At 41.0% G+C, this 17,091-nt stretch overlaps 1 protein-coding gene across 1 annotated transcript in view; it reads right to left on the bottom strand.

Moving 5' to 3' along the window:
* CLUH (clustered mitochondria homolog) overlaps positions 1-17,091 on the bottom strand; it is a 145,726-nt gene that overhangs the window by 73,095 nt on the left and 55,540 nt on the right. Inside the window, 3 exon segments of the mRNA XM_070735238.1 lie at positions 1,790-1,933; positions 4,352-4,523; positions 13,638-13,822. Of these exon segments, the coding sequence (XP_070591339.1) occupies positions 1,790-1,933; positions 4,352-4,523; positions 13,638-13,822 (501 nt within the window).

The following is a 17,091-nucleotide window of genomic DNA, read 5'->3' as shown; positions in this document are numbered from 1 at the left end:
GAATTTGTATTGGTGAACATGCTTTCAGTGTACATAAAAGAAATGTTCGTCAAGAATCATAAGATAGAATAGAATAGAAAAGAATAAAATTCTTTATTGAGGCCAAGTGTGATTGGACACCCAAGGAATTTGTCTTTGTGCAGATGCTCTCAGTATACATAACAGAAAAGATGTATCTGTCAAGAATCATAAGGTACAACACTTAATGATTGTCATAGGGTACAAATAAGCAATCAAATCATATTAGGAACCAGTAAATATAAATCGTAAGGATGCAAGCAACAGTTACAGTCATAGAGTCATTTGTGGGAGAAAATGGAAACAATGAAAAGATTAATAGTAGTGCAGACTTAGTAAATGTTGGGGGAAGTATTTGTTTGGCAGAGTGATGCTAAAAAAAGATATTAACTTAAACTTAAAAAAAAGATATTTATTTATTTATTCAATTTTTATGCCGCCCTTCTCCTTAGACTCAGGGCAGCTTACAACATGTTAGCAATAGCACTTTTTAACAGAGCCAGCCTATTGCCCCTACAATCTGGGTCCTCATTTTACCCACCTCGGAAGGATGGAAGGCTGAGCTGGTGATGAGATTTGAACCGCTGACCTACAGATCTGCAGTCAGCTTCAGTGGCCTGCAGTACTGCACTCTACCTGCTGTGCCACCCCGGCTCTATTATTAACACCATCAGACCAGAAGGTGAACTTAGAAGAGAGGACAAATGAATTTATGTGTGGTCTGGAGATTTGGCCCTTAGAATGAAAGCTCTTGAAGCTTCTTGGATGAGAAGCAAAGAGAAGTCTTCACAAAGCAAAAAACCCAGAAAGTCCAATTGTCTCTTGAAAAAAAGCACCTTTGGGTGAACTTTCTTGGCTTTTCCTCTTGAAAATGTTTCGCTTCTCACCCAGGAAGCTTCTTTAGTTCTAACTTAGAACTGGGACAACTATGACTTTCATAGTCAGATATTCAGCAAGACATTTCCCTCCAACTGAGCCTCGGTGGTGCAGTGGTTAGAGTGCAGTACTGCAAGCTACTTCTGTTGATCGCAGACTGCCAGCAGTTTGGCAGGTCAAATCTCAGTAGGCTCAAGGTTGACTCATTCTTCCATCTTTCCAAGGTCGGTAAAATGAGGACCCAGATTCTTGAGCGCAATAGGCTTACTCTCTGTAAAACCCCTAAGAGAGGGCTATAAAGCACTGTGGAGCGGTATACAAGTCTAAATAGATAGATAGATAGATAGATAGATAGATAGATAGATAGATAGATAGATAGATAGATAAAGAAATAATAATTACAGTGTTCCCTCGATTTTTGCGGGGGATGTGTTCCGAGACCGCCTGCAAAAGTAGAATTTCCGCGAAGTAGAGATGCGGAAGTAAATACACTATTTTTGGCTATAAACAGTATCACAAGCCTTCTTCCCTTAACACTTTAAACCCCTAAATTACAATTTCCCATTCCCTTAGCAACCACTTAAATTATTACTCACCATGTTTATTTATCAAAGTTTATTTTTAAAAAAATATTTATTAAAGGTGGACGAAAGTTTGGCGATGACATATGACGTCATCGGGTGAGAAAAACCGTGGTATAGGGGAAGAAAACCACAAAGTATTTTTTAATTAATATTTTTGAAAAACTGTGGTATAGACTTTTCGTGAAGTTCGAACCCGTGAAAATTCGAGGGAACGCTGTATTATTATTATTTATTAGATTTGTATGCCACCCCTCTCTGAAGACTCGGGGCGGCTAAATGCTATTGCTAACTGCACCCATATTTCTCCATACCTCCAAGGTCCCCGTCGGTGAAGATGCTGAGGAATGACAGCGAGTTGCAGTCAACACCATTGAAGGCATCTGACGGATCAAGGCTCTTGAGGAGATCCCGGACGTGACGGACGTGTATCCGAGCTTCTCGAACTGTGTATGGCTCTGGGAAGGTTTCACATATGTAGAAGAGTAGACAAAAGTGAAAAAACAAAACACAGCCCCTCATTACAGATGACCGTCAGCTTATGACTGGTGGCTTAGCAACCATTTGAAATTATGAAAGGAACCCCCCCCCCCCCAAATAATTTAATTTATTTGACTTGTATGCCCCCCAATCCCGGTATTTACCACCCAGTTCCAAAGTTCTGATGGCCCGCCCATGCAAGATCATGTGACTGCATTTTGGACACTTGGCAATTGGCCCATATTTATAGTCATTTGCAGCGTTCCATTGTCAGTGCAAATTAATGATGTTTTGGGCAAAAACGTCCCAAAACAAACATCAGTTTCCCTTTAACAACCCTGGCATTTATTTATCAATCGGCACAAAAAGAGAAGTCATAAAATTAGGTCAGTCATATGATGGCCCATTTTACATCTGTCATGACTTATGGCAGGTCCCATTACAGTCTTAAGTTGACAACTTGAGCTGTATTCTGCTCTCTTCTTTATTAGACTTATGTCCTATATTTCTACTTGCATTAAAAAACCACACACATAACTTAAGATTAGTGATGGGCGAACCCAATGGTGTTTGGGTTCGGCAAGTTCGGACGAACTTTACGCAAAATTCGGCCGAACCCGAACCCGAACCCGAGCCCGAATGGGGAATCCCACTAAGAGATTCCGGGGGCGGAGCTTTGACGTCACGTATACCAGCAGGTTGCTAAGGATGCCAAGGTGATCACTTCCTGGATTCCCTTGGAGTCCTTAGCAACCTCCCAGTGACGTCAAGTCTCCGTCCCCGGAATCTCTTCGTGGGAGGGATTCCCCAGCTCTTTCAAAGGGAGGTCTTCACGTAAAAATAAACATTGTTATTTTTACGAAAAAGGACGCTGCAGCGATGCTGCAAGCAAAGGGCGGTCCTTTCACGTAAAAAAAAACATCGTAAAAACATCCTGAAGGAGCTGGGGAATCCCTCCCACGAAGAGATTCCAGGGGCGGAGCCTTGATGTCACTGGCAGGTTACTAAGGACGTCAAGGTGATCACTTCCTGGATTCCATGGAATCCAGGAAGTGATCACCTTGGCGTCCTTAGCAACCTGCCGGTGATGTCAAAGCTCCGAACGCCGAACGCGACCCTGAACTTTGCCCGAAGTTTCAAAAAAATTCGGGTTCGGGTTTGGTCTACCGAACACTGCAAAATTCAGTACGGACCCGAATTGTGCGGGTTTGGTTCGCCCATCACTACTTAAGATACTTGAAATTGAAATGCAATATCCAAAGCAAGCATTAAAATGGACAGAATTAAAAATATTGAGTTCATCAGCTTCAATTGAGCAATGACTGAAGTTAATACTCCACTAAATGTTGTAAAGTTACAAATACAAGGTTACTTAATAAAATGTATTCTGCAGGGACTGCATTTAAAACTGTTGCAGGTGCAGCTACAAGCTGCTGGAATCTAAAAAAAATGCCATGTGATACCTCGTCTTACAAACGCCTCGTCATACAAACTTTTCAAGATACAAACCCGGGGCTTAAGATTTTTTTGCCTCTTCTTACAAACTATTTTCACCTTACAAACCCACCGCCGCTGCTGGGATGCCCTGCCTCCGGACTTCCGTTGCCAGCGAAGCACCCTTTTTTGTGCTGCTGGGATTCCGCTGAGGTTCCTGTCCATGGGAAACCCCACCTCTGGACTTCCGTATTTTTGTGATGCTGCAGGGGAATCCCAGCAGGGGAATCCCAGCAGCACAAAATGGGTGCTTCACTGGCAACGGAAGTCCCGAGGTGGGGTTTCCCAGCAAAGGGAGCCTCAGTGAAATCGCAGCATCCCAAAAACACAGAGGTCCGGAGGTGGGGTTTCAAGGACTTCGGTGTTTTTGCAATGCTGCGATTTCACTGATGCTCCCTTCGCTGGGAAACCCCACCTCCAGGCTTCCATTGCCAGCGAAGCGCTCGTTTTTGTGATGCTGGGATTCCCCTGCTGGGATTCCCCTGCAGCATTGCAAAAACACAGAAGTCCGGAGGTGGGGTTTCCCAGCGAGGGGAGCCTCAGGGCAATCCCAGCAGCGCAAAAACGGGCACTTCGGCTGGCAAAAGGGGTGAATTTTGGGCTTGCACACATTAATCACTTTTTCATTGATTCCTATGGGAAACATTGTTTCATCTTACAAACATTTCACCTTAAGAACCTCGTCCCAGAACCAATTAAGTTTGTAAGACAAGGTATCACTGTACATCAACACCCCCCCCCCCCAAATTCCAAGCCAACATGCTTGGAATCAACCACATCTGGAAGACACCATCTAGAGATAAAAGGCTAAATGAATTCTTAGGAAGGACTTTTCCTTCCATGAACCTTGCTCAAGACAGCAACTCTTGCCTTCAAACTACTCCTTGTGTATCAATTCTTACCTTCAACTACCTTTAATACTGAATCTTCTTGTAAGCCTTCAATGGTCTTCAGTTCAGCAAAGTTATCGAGAACGTTGCCATCTAACTGCAGAGAGAAACACGTCCGGTGACAGGTATCCTCGCGGTCCATCAAAACCTGGTGTATCTCTTGAACCATCTCTTGGGGAGACACCTTGCAGTGGAGGGAACAGAAGAGAGAAGAGAGAGTCACAGCCGTCCTCAGTTTTCCTTTAGGATTTCTACAGGGCATGTGAAAAGAGTCTTCAAAATATACAATTCGTGGATTTAACACCTGTTGTGGTTAGCTCTGGCCCAGCTCCTGCCCCAAGGACTGTGGATGTGGGGGAGACATCCACATGCTGCAGGCCTGTTTTGCCCCTGGTGGAATCTGCTGATGAAGGCTCCTCTGACCAAGAAGACATGAGTGACAGGGAGGAGGAGAGTGTGGCAGACAGCTCAGAAGGAGATCAATTATCTAGCTCCTCCTTGGATTCAGAACAAGAGTTAATGATACAGCCACGCATGCGGAGAGCGATGCATAGGCAACAACAACTGAGAGATTATTATCAACGAAAATGAGGCCACCTGTGGGTGGGTGGGGCTGTGGTAATTAGTGAGGCTGCTATAAATAGCAGCCTGTGGGTTTGGCCATTGTGGAGGATTATCTGATCGTTGTGTTTCGTGACTGCTTTACTGACTTTGACTTTTTGTGTGCTGATTTTTCCCCACTTTGAAACTAAACCAGAGGAAAGTGTGTTTCACTTTGTAAAAGAAGGACTGTAAATTGCCTCACAGCTGCAAGCTAAGTATCACAGAACTGATAAGGGACTTGTACAAATTACCAGTTTGTTTGGAGACCAGTGCTCTTTGCTATACCAAAAGAGGGCTTGGTTTAAGTGAATTTTCATTATAAAGAACATTGTTTTGAATTTTCAAACGTGTGTGTGTCTGAGAGCCCGACAGAACAACACCTATTGAAGTCAGATTTACAAAAATGAGGGATAAACCCCAAGTTTTTAAAAAGTGCAGTGCAAAGCAATTCACTAACCTAGGGTTTATCAATCCCAGCAACTTTAAGACATGTGGACTTCAAGTCCAAAATCCTTCAGTCACTTGACTGAATAATAAATTTCTTGGAGAAAAGGAGGGATGTTAAAATAAAGTACTTTCTATGAAAGCAACTGTCAAAAAGCCGAGAAATAATGTTAATTAAGAAAGCAGAAAAAGGAAGACAGGTGGTCTTCGTCTCAAATCCTATAGAAGAGGTAGAATCCTAAATGCACAAAGAAGAATACCCTATCCAAGGTTTTGCAAATTTGGATGGTCTTATACGGAGTTATTTAGGGAAGTTGGTAAGAAGAGGAAGGAAATTTTTTTCTCTCTTCCTTTTTTCTTTTTATTTTCTTTTATTTTTTTATTTTTATTTATTAGATTTGTATGCCGCCCCTCTCCAAAGACTCGGGGCAGCTAACAACAATAAGAAATACAATGTAAACAAATCTAATATTAAAATAATCTAAAAAACCCCAATTTAAAGAACCAATCATACATACAAGCATACCATGTATAAATTCTATAAGCCTAGGAGGAAGGGAAAATTTCAATTCCCCCATGCCTGACGACAGAGGTGGGTTTATTTTGGTTTATTCTCTTTTTTTCTTCTAGTGTTTTTCCTTTTTTCCCCCTTTTTTTAATACTTTTTCTTGTTTTTTATGCTCCCTTTCTACTTTTAAACTTTATGTTTTTATTTTTATTTATAATTCCTATATAAAGGAATTATTAATCAGGTTTTGTAATTTGGCTAATCTGGCGATACTGTGAGATATTATTTGGCTTCCCCCCCCCCCCCTTGATTTCGTTATTGGAAGTTTTTTGGTGCTTTTTCTTTAGGGATTCCTTCTTAATGGGTGTTTATTATTTTAAAAGGTTAATAAATATACATGAAAATTGATATGGAAGAGATATGGAGAAATTTGAAATACTGCAGCCTAATTAACTTGAGGTACAGTGATCCCCCGATTATCGCGAGGGTTCCGTTCCAAGACCTCTCGCGATAATCGATTTCTCGCGATGTAGCGGTGCGGAAGTAAAAACACCATCTGCGCATGCGCGCCCCTTTTTCCATGGCCGCGCATGCGCAGATGGTGTTTTTACTTCCGCACCTGGGAAGACCCAGTAGCTGAGGAGCCGCCTGCCTGCCCGCTTGTCCGCCGCTTTTCCGCTTGTCCGCCGCTCTGGGAGTTGAAGACCCAGGGAAGGTTCCTTCGGCCGCCCACCAGCTGATCTGCTCGGCAGCGCAGTAGCAGCGAGGAGCCGAAGATGGGGTTTCCCCGTTGCCCACGCAAAGGGGAAACCCCATCTTCGGCTCCTCGCTGCTACTGCGCTGCCGAGCAGATCAGCTGGTGGGCGGCCGAAGGAACCTTCCCTGGGTGCCACCCGCCGCTCGAGAGCAAGAGGGGGAGAGATAGAGAAAGAGAGAGAAGGAAAGAAAGAGATGAGAGTGTGAGAGAGGAAGAAGCAAGATAGAGAAAGAGAGAGAGAAAGAAAGATGAGAAAGGAAGGGAGTGACGTCATCGGGTGGAAAAATCGCGATATAGCGTTTCGCAAAGATCGAGATCGCGAAACTCGGGGGATCACTGTATTTAAAATTTGGAACAGCTTAAAAGATGTTTTAGCTAACAGCATATTAGTATAATATAAGAAAACTGAGCAGCTATTTTTTATCCAGATGTCAAAAGTGAAGGAGGTAGCATTGGACTTGTATACCATAATTGCAAAATTGACCTGTTGTGGAGCAATTTGTTGTTGTTGGTATTTTATATTGTATTGTGATTGGAGAGAAAAATAAAAAAAATCTTTGCCGAAGAATACGATTCCTTATGTAAATGAAGATGCCCCCCTTTTTGGATCTGGAAAAAGTAGTGGAGAAAAATACATAAGATGGCTTGATCTGGCTCCTCTGGACATTCAAGTAAAATTATTAGTCTGGCTTGATTTTGCTACAAGTTGGCCACAATCGGTCTAGATATTATCCACTGGCCATAACAAACAGTCAAAGCCTGCAAGATCCATCTCTACTTATGGAAGACCTTGCAATACTTTGCCCCCCAAAATACTTAAACTCTGCAAAGTAACAATAAATGAATAATAAATAATAAATAATAATAATAATAACACACTTGGCTTTAAAACATGTCTGATCCTCCTGCTAAGCTATAAGGTATTTTGTTTACTCTTTGCCTATAATAGCAATAGCATTTAGATTTATATACCGCTTAAGTATTTTATGGCCCTCTTACAGAATCAGCATGTTGCCCCCAACAATCTGGGTCCTCCTTTTACTGACCTTGGAAGGATGGAAGGCTGAGTCAACCTTGAGCCTGGTTAAGATTTGAACTGCCAATCAGCAGAAGTAGCCTGCTGTACTGCGTTCTAACCACTGCACCACCACGGCTCTTATAATAGAAACATAGAAGATTGACGGCAGAAAAAGACCTCATGGTCCATCTAGTCTGCCCTTATACTATTTCCTGTATTTTATCTTAGGATGGATAGATGTTTATCCCAGGCATGTTTAACAACCACGTCTGCTGGAAGTTTGTTCCAAGCATCTACTACTCTTTCAGTAAAATATTTTCTCACGTTACTTCTGATGTTTTCCCCAACTAACCTCAGATTGTGCCCCCTTGTTCTTGTGTTCACTTTCCTATTAAAAACACTTCCCTCCTGAACCTTTATTTATTTATTTATTCAATTTTTATGCCGCCCTTCTCCTTAGACTCAGGGCGGTTTACAACATGTTAGCAATAGCACTTCTTAACAGAGCTAGGCTATTGCCCCCACAATCCGGGTCTTCATTTTACCCACCTTGGAAGGATGGAAGGCTGAGTCAACCTTGAGCCGGTGATGAGATTTGAACTGCTAACCTTCAGATCTACAGTCAGCTTCAGTGGCCTGCAGTACAGCACTCTACCTGCTGCGCCACTCCGGCTCTTTAACATATTTAAATGTTTTGATCATGTCCCCCCTTTCCCTTCTGTCCTCCAGACTATACAGATTGAGTTCATGAAGTCTTTCGTGATACGTTTTATGCTTAAGACCTTCCACCATTCTTGTAGCCCATCTTTGGACCCGTTCAATTTTATCAATATCTTTTTATAGGTGAGGTCTCCAGAACTGAACACAGTATTCCAAATGTCGTCTCACCAGCGCTCTATTCAGTGGGATCACAATCTCCCTCTTCCTGTTTGCTATACATCTAGCTATGCAGCCAAGCATCCTACTTGCTTTCCCTACCGCCTGACTGCACGGTTCACCCATTTTGAGGCTGTCAGAGATCACCACCCCTAATTCCTTCTCTTCTGAAGTTTTTGCTAACACAGAACTGCCAATACAATGCTTATAATGTTATATAGACTTTGCTGTTATGGTTTCATGGGCTTCATCTGTTAATGGACCTAACCATTTAATGGTTTGTTAATCACACTAGGGTTTAACACAGTATGAATAAGCTTTCTTACAGAATGGGTTTTGTTTGTGTGTGTGTCTTTGAGTCATGCCTGGACTAGTCCCTGGAGTTTTCCTGGCAATATTTCAGAAGTGGTTTTCTATTGCTTGCTTTCTAGGGCTGAGAGAGAATGACTGGCCCAAGATTCCCCAGTTGGTTTTGTGCCTAGTCTCCTGGTTTTGATCCATTCTCCTGGTTTCTAGCCTGCTGCCTTAACTACTATACTAGAGGTCTTCAAACATGGCAACTTTAAGATTTGTGGACTCCGGGACCGCCTTCTGCCGCACAAATCCCAGCGACCGGTTAGGTCCCACAGAGTTGGCCTTCTCCGGGTCCCATCGACTAAGCAATGTTGTTTGGTGGGACCCAGGAGAAGAGCCTTCTCTGTGGCGGCCCCGACCCTCTGGAACCAGCTCCCCCCGGAGATTAGAACTGCCCCCACCCTCCTTGCCTTTCGGAAACTCCTTAAAACCCACCTCTGTCGTCAGGTATGGGGGAATTGAAATTTCCCTTCCCCTTAGGCTTATAGAATTTATACATGGTATGCTTGTATGTATGAGGGGTTCTTTATACTCTTTTTTTTTAAAAAAAAATTTTTTAAATTAAATTTACAAAAATATACAAAAGAAGGAAGAGTAGATACATCGTATTTTACATCATTATGTCGACATATATTCATCATGCTCTTGTTATATTTATATCATATAATTATTCTGTTTGAGTAAACTTTATCATTTCAACATATCTAACACTACTATAAACAAATATATCCGAGCTAGAAATTAAGTTTAAGATGTTCTGTCTAAATAAATTGTTACCTTTTAATTTAATTTTAATGAGTGGTTCTTTAAATGGGGGTTTTTAAGATTATTTTTAACATTAGATTTGTTTTCATTGTCTTTTCATTGTTGTTAGCCACCCCGAGTCTTCGGAGAGGGGCGGCATACAAATCTAATAAATAAATAAATGAATGAATGAATGAATGAATGAATGAATGAATGAATGAATGAATAAATAAACAAACAAACAAACGAATTCCCAGAATTCCCTGGTCAGCACATTTGTATGTGCTTAAACTCACCTCTAAAGCCCACCCTTATAGAAAATCCTCAATATGTCACTCCATCCCAATGTAGCCTTTCTTGTCCCCCCCCCCCTAATAAAAATGCATTCAACCAATTCCAAAACTGCTCTAGAAGAATTTAACCCCAGGGGAGAATTATTTACTTTCTTGCTCACTTATTTGAACTTTGGCCAAACTGCAGAAGATTGTGTAAACAGAACTGTCAAAGAAGCCAACATCTGCAGAAGTCTGGACTTTTCAGATTGTTTCCAGTCCTTAAAAGAGGAAAGAGATGGAGGCCAAGTGTGGATTTGGCAGGATTAACCGAGTCACCCAGAGCGGATTTATGCATTTAAAGGTCCACCACACAGTAGGTGGGCTACATTTTCATACATTTTCTTTGAAGAACACCTGAAAACAAATGAAATGGAAGCCTCCTTTAGGAGAAAGCTAAATAGAACTGAAGCAGCTTCTTGAAGGAGAAGCAAAAGGTTTTCAAAGGAAAAAAAATAAGTCCAGTTGCCTTTTTGTAAAAGCACCTTTGAGACAACCAGGATCTGGATGATTAACTAAATCATAGTTAATGTTTAATCATAGTTTGTCAAGATAAAGGAGTGTTTATGCATATGTTTTGGGAATGCCTGATAGTGCAGGAATTTTGGCAAAAAGTGAAAGAGGATATCAATAGAATGCTAAATATACAATGGACAATCACTAAGGAAATGGCAGTACTAGCTAAAAGCAATGTCATTTGGTGGGACCCAGGAGAAGAGCCTTCTCTGTGGCGGCCCCAACCCTCTGGAACCAGCTCCCCCCAGACATCAGAGTTGCCCCCACCCTCCTTGCCTTTCACAAGCTCCTTAAAACCCACCTCTGTCGTCAGGCATGGGGAACTGAATTTTTTTCCCCTTCCCCCTAGGCTTATAGAATTTATACATGGTATGCTTGTTTGTATGATTGGTCTTTTAAATTGGGGTTTTTAGATTATTTTTTAATATTAGACTTGTTACATTGTCTTTTTTATTGTTGTTAGCCACCCCGAGTCTTCGGAGAGGGGCGTCATACAAATCTAATAAATAAGTAAATAAGTAAATAAATGCGATGGGAGAATTTAGAGAAATAAAACAAGCAGCAATAGAAAGCGCTCAGGCAGTAATAGTTTTGGGTTGGAAGGATGCGACAAAATGGACAATGCAAAATTGGTATAGGTACATGGTGGACCATATTCAATTTGAAATTATGGATAAAAGGATAAATTCGGATAATGAAACTGAGTTGGGACAATTGTTGGGACGGTGGGACAAGGTAAGACGATATATGATGAGCAGAATCCGAGACCAAGCTACGAGAAATAAATTGGAATCACTCTATAATATGTAAATAGATATATTGCTCTTGGGCCAAATGGACTATAAAAGAAACACCCCCGATTTGGGGGTGGGGAATGTGTGTGTGTCTGGGTGGTGGGCACATTTCACTATGCACTGTTTTATGTTGTGTGTATATAAATTTGTTAAAAATTAATAAAAAATAATTTTAAAAAAATGTTTAATCATAGTTAAACCATAGATAACTAAAGCTTCATTTATTCTGCAATTACCCCACATGGAATAGTAAGTAGCCATGCAACAAATTGACAACACCTAAAATACTGCATCCAGTCTTGGTCAACCAAGACTGGATGCAGTATTTTAGGTGTTGTCAATTTGCCACGCTATAGAAAAAATGTTGAGACTTTAGAAAGAGTGAATGGCTGGTCTAGTGAAGATAATTACTTGGGGGAAAGATCAAAAGCAACGTGAGAAAATATTATTTTACTGAAAGAGTAGTAGATCCTTGGAACAAACTTCCAGCAGACGTGTTGGTAAATCCACAGTAACTGAATTTAAACATGCCTGGGATAAACATATATCCATTGTAAGATAAAATACAGGAAATAGTATAAGGGCAGACTAGATGGTCTATCTAGTCACCCTTATACTATTTTCTGTATTTTATCTTAGGATGGATATATGTTTATCCCAGGCATGTTTAAATTCAGTTACTGTGGATTTATCTACCACGTCTGCTGGAAGTTTGTTCCAAGGATCTACTACTCTTTCAGTAAAATAATATTTTCTCATGTTGCGGCATCACGCAGACTTCATATTGTGTCCCCTTGTTCTTGTGTTCACTTTCCTATTAAAAACACTTCCCTCCTGGATCTTATTTAACCCTTCAACATATTTAAATGTTTCAATCATGTCCCCCCTTTTCCTTCTGTCCTCCAGACTATACAGATTGAGTTCATTAAGTCTTTCCTGATACGTTTTATAGTTATAGTTTATTAGATTTGTTAGATTTGTAGATTTGCTTAAGACCTTCCACCATTCTTGTAGCCCGTCTTTGGACCCGTTCAATTTTGTCAATATCTTTTTGTAGGTGAGGTCTCCAGAACTGAACACAGTATTCTAAATGTGGTCTCACCAGCACTCTATATAGCGGGATCATTTGCTGGCTGGGGAATTCTGGGAGTTGAAGTCCAAATATCTTCAAGTTGCCAAGGTTGGGAAACACTGGACTAGATGACCTACAAAGCCCCTTCCAACTCTGTTAATCTAATCTAATCTAAATCCCAAGCCTAGTTTTGGACCAATTCAGAATCCCAATTCAAATGTGATTTCATCAGGAAATGCAAAAAAAGAGAGACATAAATCCCCAGATATTGAGGATATATTTGGGGGGGTTTGTCTCTTTTTCTTTCTTTGTTTCTGTTTTTAAACTTTAGTACAGTAATCCCTCGCTACTTCGCGGTTCATCTTTTGCGGATTCGCTACTTCATAGGTTTTCAAAGGGGGCTTAAATCCATTAAAAAATTTAAATCCATTAAAAATGCATAAAATTCTTCTACAGTACTACTGTACTCTATTAAAGAAACTGGTAGGATATCACATGTAGCTCCAGCTGAGAAGCATAGAAACATAGAAGACTGACGGCAGAAAAAGACCTCATGGTCCATCTAGTCTGCCCTTATACTATTTTCTGTATTTTGTCTTAGGATGGATATATGTATATCCCAGGCATGTTTAAATTCAGTTACTGTGGATTTACCAACCACGTCTGCTGGAAGTTTGTTCCAAGCATCTACTACTCTTTCAGTCAAATAATATTTTCTCATGTTGCTTTTGATCTTTCCCCCAACTAACTTCAGATTGTGTCCCCTTGTTCTTGTGTTCGCTTTCCTATTAAAAACACTTCAGCATTATAGAATGGCAGCTTAATGCAAAAGTGGTGGATGGGTTTAAAAGTCCAAATACTCGTTAAATACATTAAAAAATATCTTTCCTCTACTTTACGGAAATTCATTTTTCATGGGCGGTCTTGGAACGCATCCCCCGCGAAAAATGAGGGATTACTGTACTACTTATAATATCGGAGAGCTGGAATTTTGGGAGGGGAGGTGGAAGGTGGAAAGTAAAGAAACTCCTTAAAGCACATTAATGATATGGAAATTTGGTATAAGTATCTGGTTGGATATTGGTATTGTGTTTTGTAACTTACATACGTTTTATCTTAAAGTGGAGAAAAATTTAAAAAAAGCTATACCCAGGAAATGCCAGCACATCTGGCTAGGAAATTTGGCGTCTCTGGGCAAACTGGCAGACAAACGGATGATTCATATGGGTTTGGGGACTTGCAGAGAACGTTGGACCGAACAGCTTTGCAGAAATACTCACTTGTAGGGGAAAGGGTTCCACCGCCGGCGCGTGGACTTTAACTGTGAAACCAGTGTCCTGGATGACAATGACCTCTTGGTCTTCTGTATGGTTTGCATCTTCATGGTCGTTTTGCCTGGTTTCTTCCTTGCCATTCTCATGCAAGCTGTCCCCGTTCATGAGAGCGATGGGGGAAGGGTGCACTTCTGGTCATGGGAAAGAAGGAAAAGATGGTTGGTGGCTATTTCTATTTCTATTTTATTAGATTTGTATGCCGCCCCTCTCCGAAGACTCGGGGCGGCTCACAACAACGATAAAAACAATATTATAATGGCACAAATCTAATATTAAAAATAACTAAAAACCCTATCATAATTAAAAACCAAACAGCACATACATACCAAAACATAAATTATAATGAGCCTGGGGGAAAGATGTCTCAAATCCCCCATGCCTGGCGGTATAGGTGGGTCTTAAGTAGTTTACGGAAGACAAGGAGGGTGGGAACAGTTCTAATCTCCGGGGGGAGTTGATTCCAGAGGGCTGGGGCCTCCACAGAGAAGGCTCTTCCCCTGGGGCCTGCCAGACGACATCGTTTAGTCGACGGGACCCAGAGAAGGCCAACTCTTGGGACGTTATCGGTTGCTGGGATTCGTGCGGTAGCAGGTGGTTCCGGAGGTACTTTGGTCCAATGTCATGTAGGGCTTTAAAGGTCATAACCAACACTTTGAATTGTGACCGGAAATTGATCGTCAGCCAATACAGGCTACGGAGTGTTGTAGATACGTGGGTGAATCTGGGAAGCCCCACGATTTGGGAGCTCTTGAATAGCACGGGTGCTAATCGCCCATAGCAATGAACTTTAGACCAGGAGTATCCAGGTTTAGACCAGGGGTATCCACGCCCATCAGCCAAGCAATGGCGGGACCACTGGGGAGAGCCTTCTTTGTTGCGGCCCCAGCTCTTTGGAATCAACTCCCACCCAATGTCTGCACTGCTCCCATCCTGCTGGCTTTTCGTAAGGTCACGAAGACCTGGCTGTGCCGGCAGGCTTGGAGACCCTAAATTAAAATCTACTGACCACCTGTATGAATATGACTTTGCATGAATGAGATGAACATGTGTTGTTGAGCTGCTATTACAAGTTTTAAGTAAGGTTTTAGATTTCTTGACTTCTTTTTTATTGTTTTGTAACTCTATGGTAATTTTATATTGTTGTAAGTCGTCCGGAGTCCTTCGGGATTGGGCGGCATAGAAATCAAACTAACTAACTAACTAACTAACTAACTAACTAACTAACTAACTAACTAACTAACTAACTAACTAACTAACTAACTAACTAACTAACTGTTTTTATTTTTTATTTTTTTGAAATGCTCTGTTCTTTTAACCATTAGGTTTGTACTATGTATTGTTGTTGTAAGCCGCTCCGAGTCTCTGGAGAGGGGCGGCATACAAATCTAATTAATTAATTAATTAATTAATTAATTAATTAATTAATAAAAAATACTAACTAACTAACCTAGTAACTAACTAAATGTCAACTTTACAGCCTGTGGACTTCAACTCCCAGAATTCCTGACTCAGCCATGCTGGTTCAGGAATTCTGGGAGTTAAAGTCACAGGTTATAAAGTTTTATATGGTGGCCCATCCTTGCTTTAGACCAGAGCTTTCAAACTCCTGGCCCACAGGCCAGATGCATCACACCACTGGCCACAGCCATGCCTGGTTTAGCAAAGGGGGGGGGGGAGAGTCCCGATATGTCACGTGATCCCGCCATCAGTTTGACACCCATGCTTTGGACCGTGTCCTTAGGACTGCCCTGCATAAAGGATGCCTTAAAGTAGTGTTTCCCATCCTTGGCAACTTGAAGATATTTGGACTTCAACTCCCAGAATTCCCCAGCCAGCATTCGCTTTCGTAAGCTCCTTAAAACCCACCTCTGTCGTCAGGCATGGGGGAACTGAGATATTCTCCCCCCCCCAGGCTTACAAAAAAATTATGCATGGTATGTCTGTATGTATGATTGGTTTATTAAATGAGGGTTTTAAAATTAACTTAAATATTAGATTTGTTTATATTGTCTTATTATTGTTGTTAGCCGCCCCAAGTCTACGGAGAGGGGCGGCATACAAATCTAATAAATAAGTAAGTAAGTAAGTAAGTAAGTAAGTAAGTAAGTAAGTAAGTAAGTAAATAAGTAAGTTGAAGTCCAAATTTCTTCAAGTTGCCAAGGTTGGGAAACACTGATCTAAACGTTTACCAGCAGATTAATAGAATAGAATAGAATTTTTATTGGCCAAGTGTGATTGGACACACAAGGAATTTGTCTTGGTGCATATGCTCTCAGCATACATAAAATAAAATATACATTTGTCAAGAATCATATAAGACCTGCCTTCTGCCCTCTTCAAGAAAGCCTTTGAGGGTGGAGGGAGAAATGCATTTAAATCTATCCATTAAATTTATTAATAATACACAATGAACAATCACTGCCAAATTTCTTACAGGATCTCACCCGTTTTTCTCACCCCAACAAGTATGGCTCACCACAGGTGCAAGTAATAGCAAGCGTTTTATAGGATTTAACTGACCTGACCCAACTTGAATAATACCCATTCTACTCTCCTGCCTCTCAGTTCAGCATTTAGGGCTCAGCAATTATTTGGGGACGCAGGGTGACTAATTTTGCCCTTTCATAAAGCAGCTCAGGATTTGAGATTCTTGCTTCTGGGTCAAAATGAGATCATGTTGGAGTGTGATATGAGGAGGGAGGAAGAGAAGAAGGAGGAAGAGGAGAAGGGAGAGAAGGGAGATGGGAGGAAGAAGAGGAGGCAGCCATTCAATTTGCTTTCTGCAAGAGGGAGCATTAAGCTACCCAAATTTCTACTTTAAACAGAAGGCCTTCTAAAACAATACGGGAAGTCCTTCACTTACAATGATTCGTTTAGCGACTGTTCAGATTTATAACGGCAGTGAAAAATGTTGGCTTATGATTGTTTTTTTCAGACATGGCCATTGCAACACCCGTGGGTATAGAAACATAGAAGATTGACGGCAGAAAAAGACCTCCTGGTCCATCTACTCTGCCCTTATACTATTTCCTGTATTTTATCTTAAGATGAATGTTTATCCCAGGCATGTTTAAATTCAGTTACTGTGGATTTACCAACCACATCTGCTGGAAGTTTGTTCCAAGGATCTACTACTCTTTCAGTAAAATAATATTTTCTCATGTTGCTTCTGATCTTTTCTCCAATTCACCTCAGATTCCTTCCTTCCTTCCTTCCATCTATATCTATCTTTTATCTATCTATCTATCTACCTACCTACCTACCCACCCACCTACCTTTCTATCTATATTATTATTATTATCATTATTATTATTAATAATAATAATTAGATTTTGTATGCCACCCGTCTCCGCAGACTCTATATCTATCTATCTATCTATCTATCTATCTATCTATCTAT

The sequence above is a fragment of the Erythrolamprus reginae genome, chromosome 1 (assembly GCF_031021105.1).
Source record: "Erythrolamprus reginae isolate rEryReg1 chromosome 1, rEryReg1.hap1, whole genome shotgun sequence".
In the NCBI taxonomy this organism is placed as follows: domain Eukaryota; kingdom Metazoa; phylum Chordata; class Lepidosauria; order Squamata; family Dipsadidae; genus Erythrolamprus; species Erythrolamprus reginae.
Note: the sequence above shows the minus strand (reverse complement) of the source record. Positions and strands in the feature narration are given on the sequence as shown.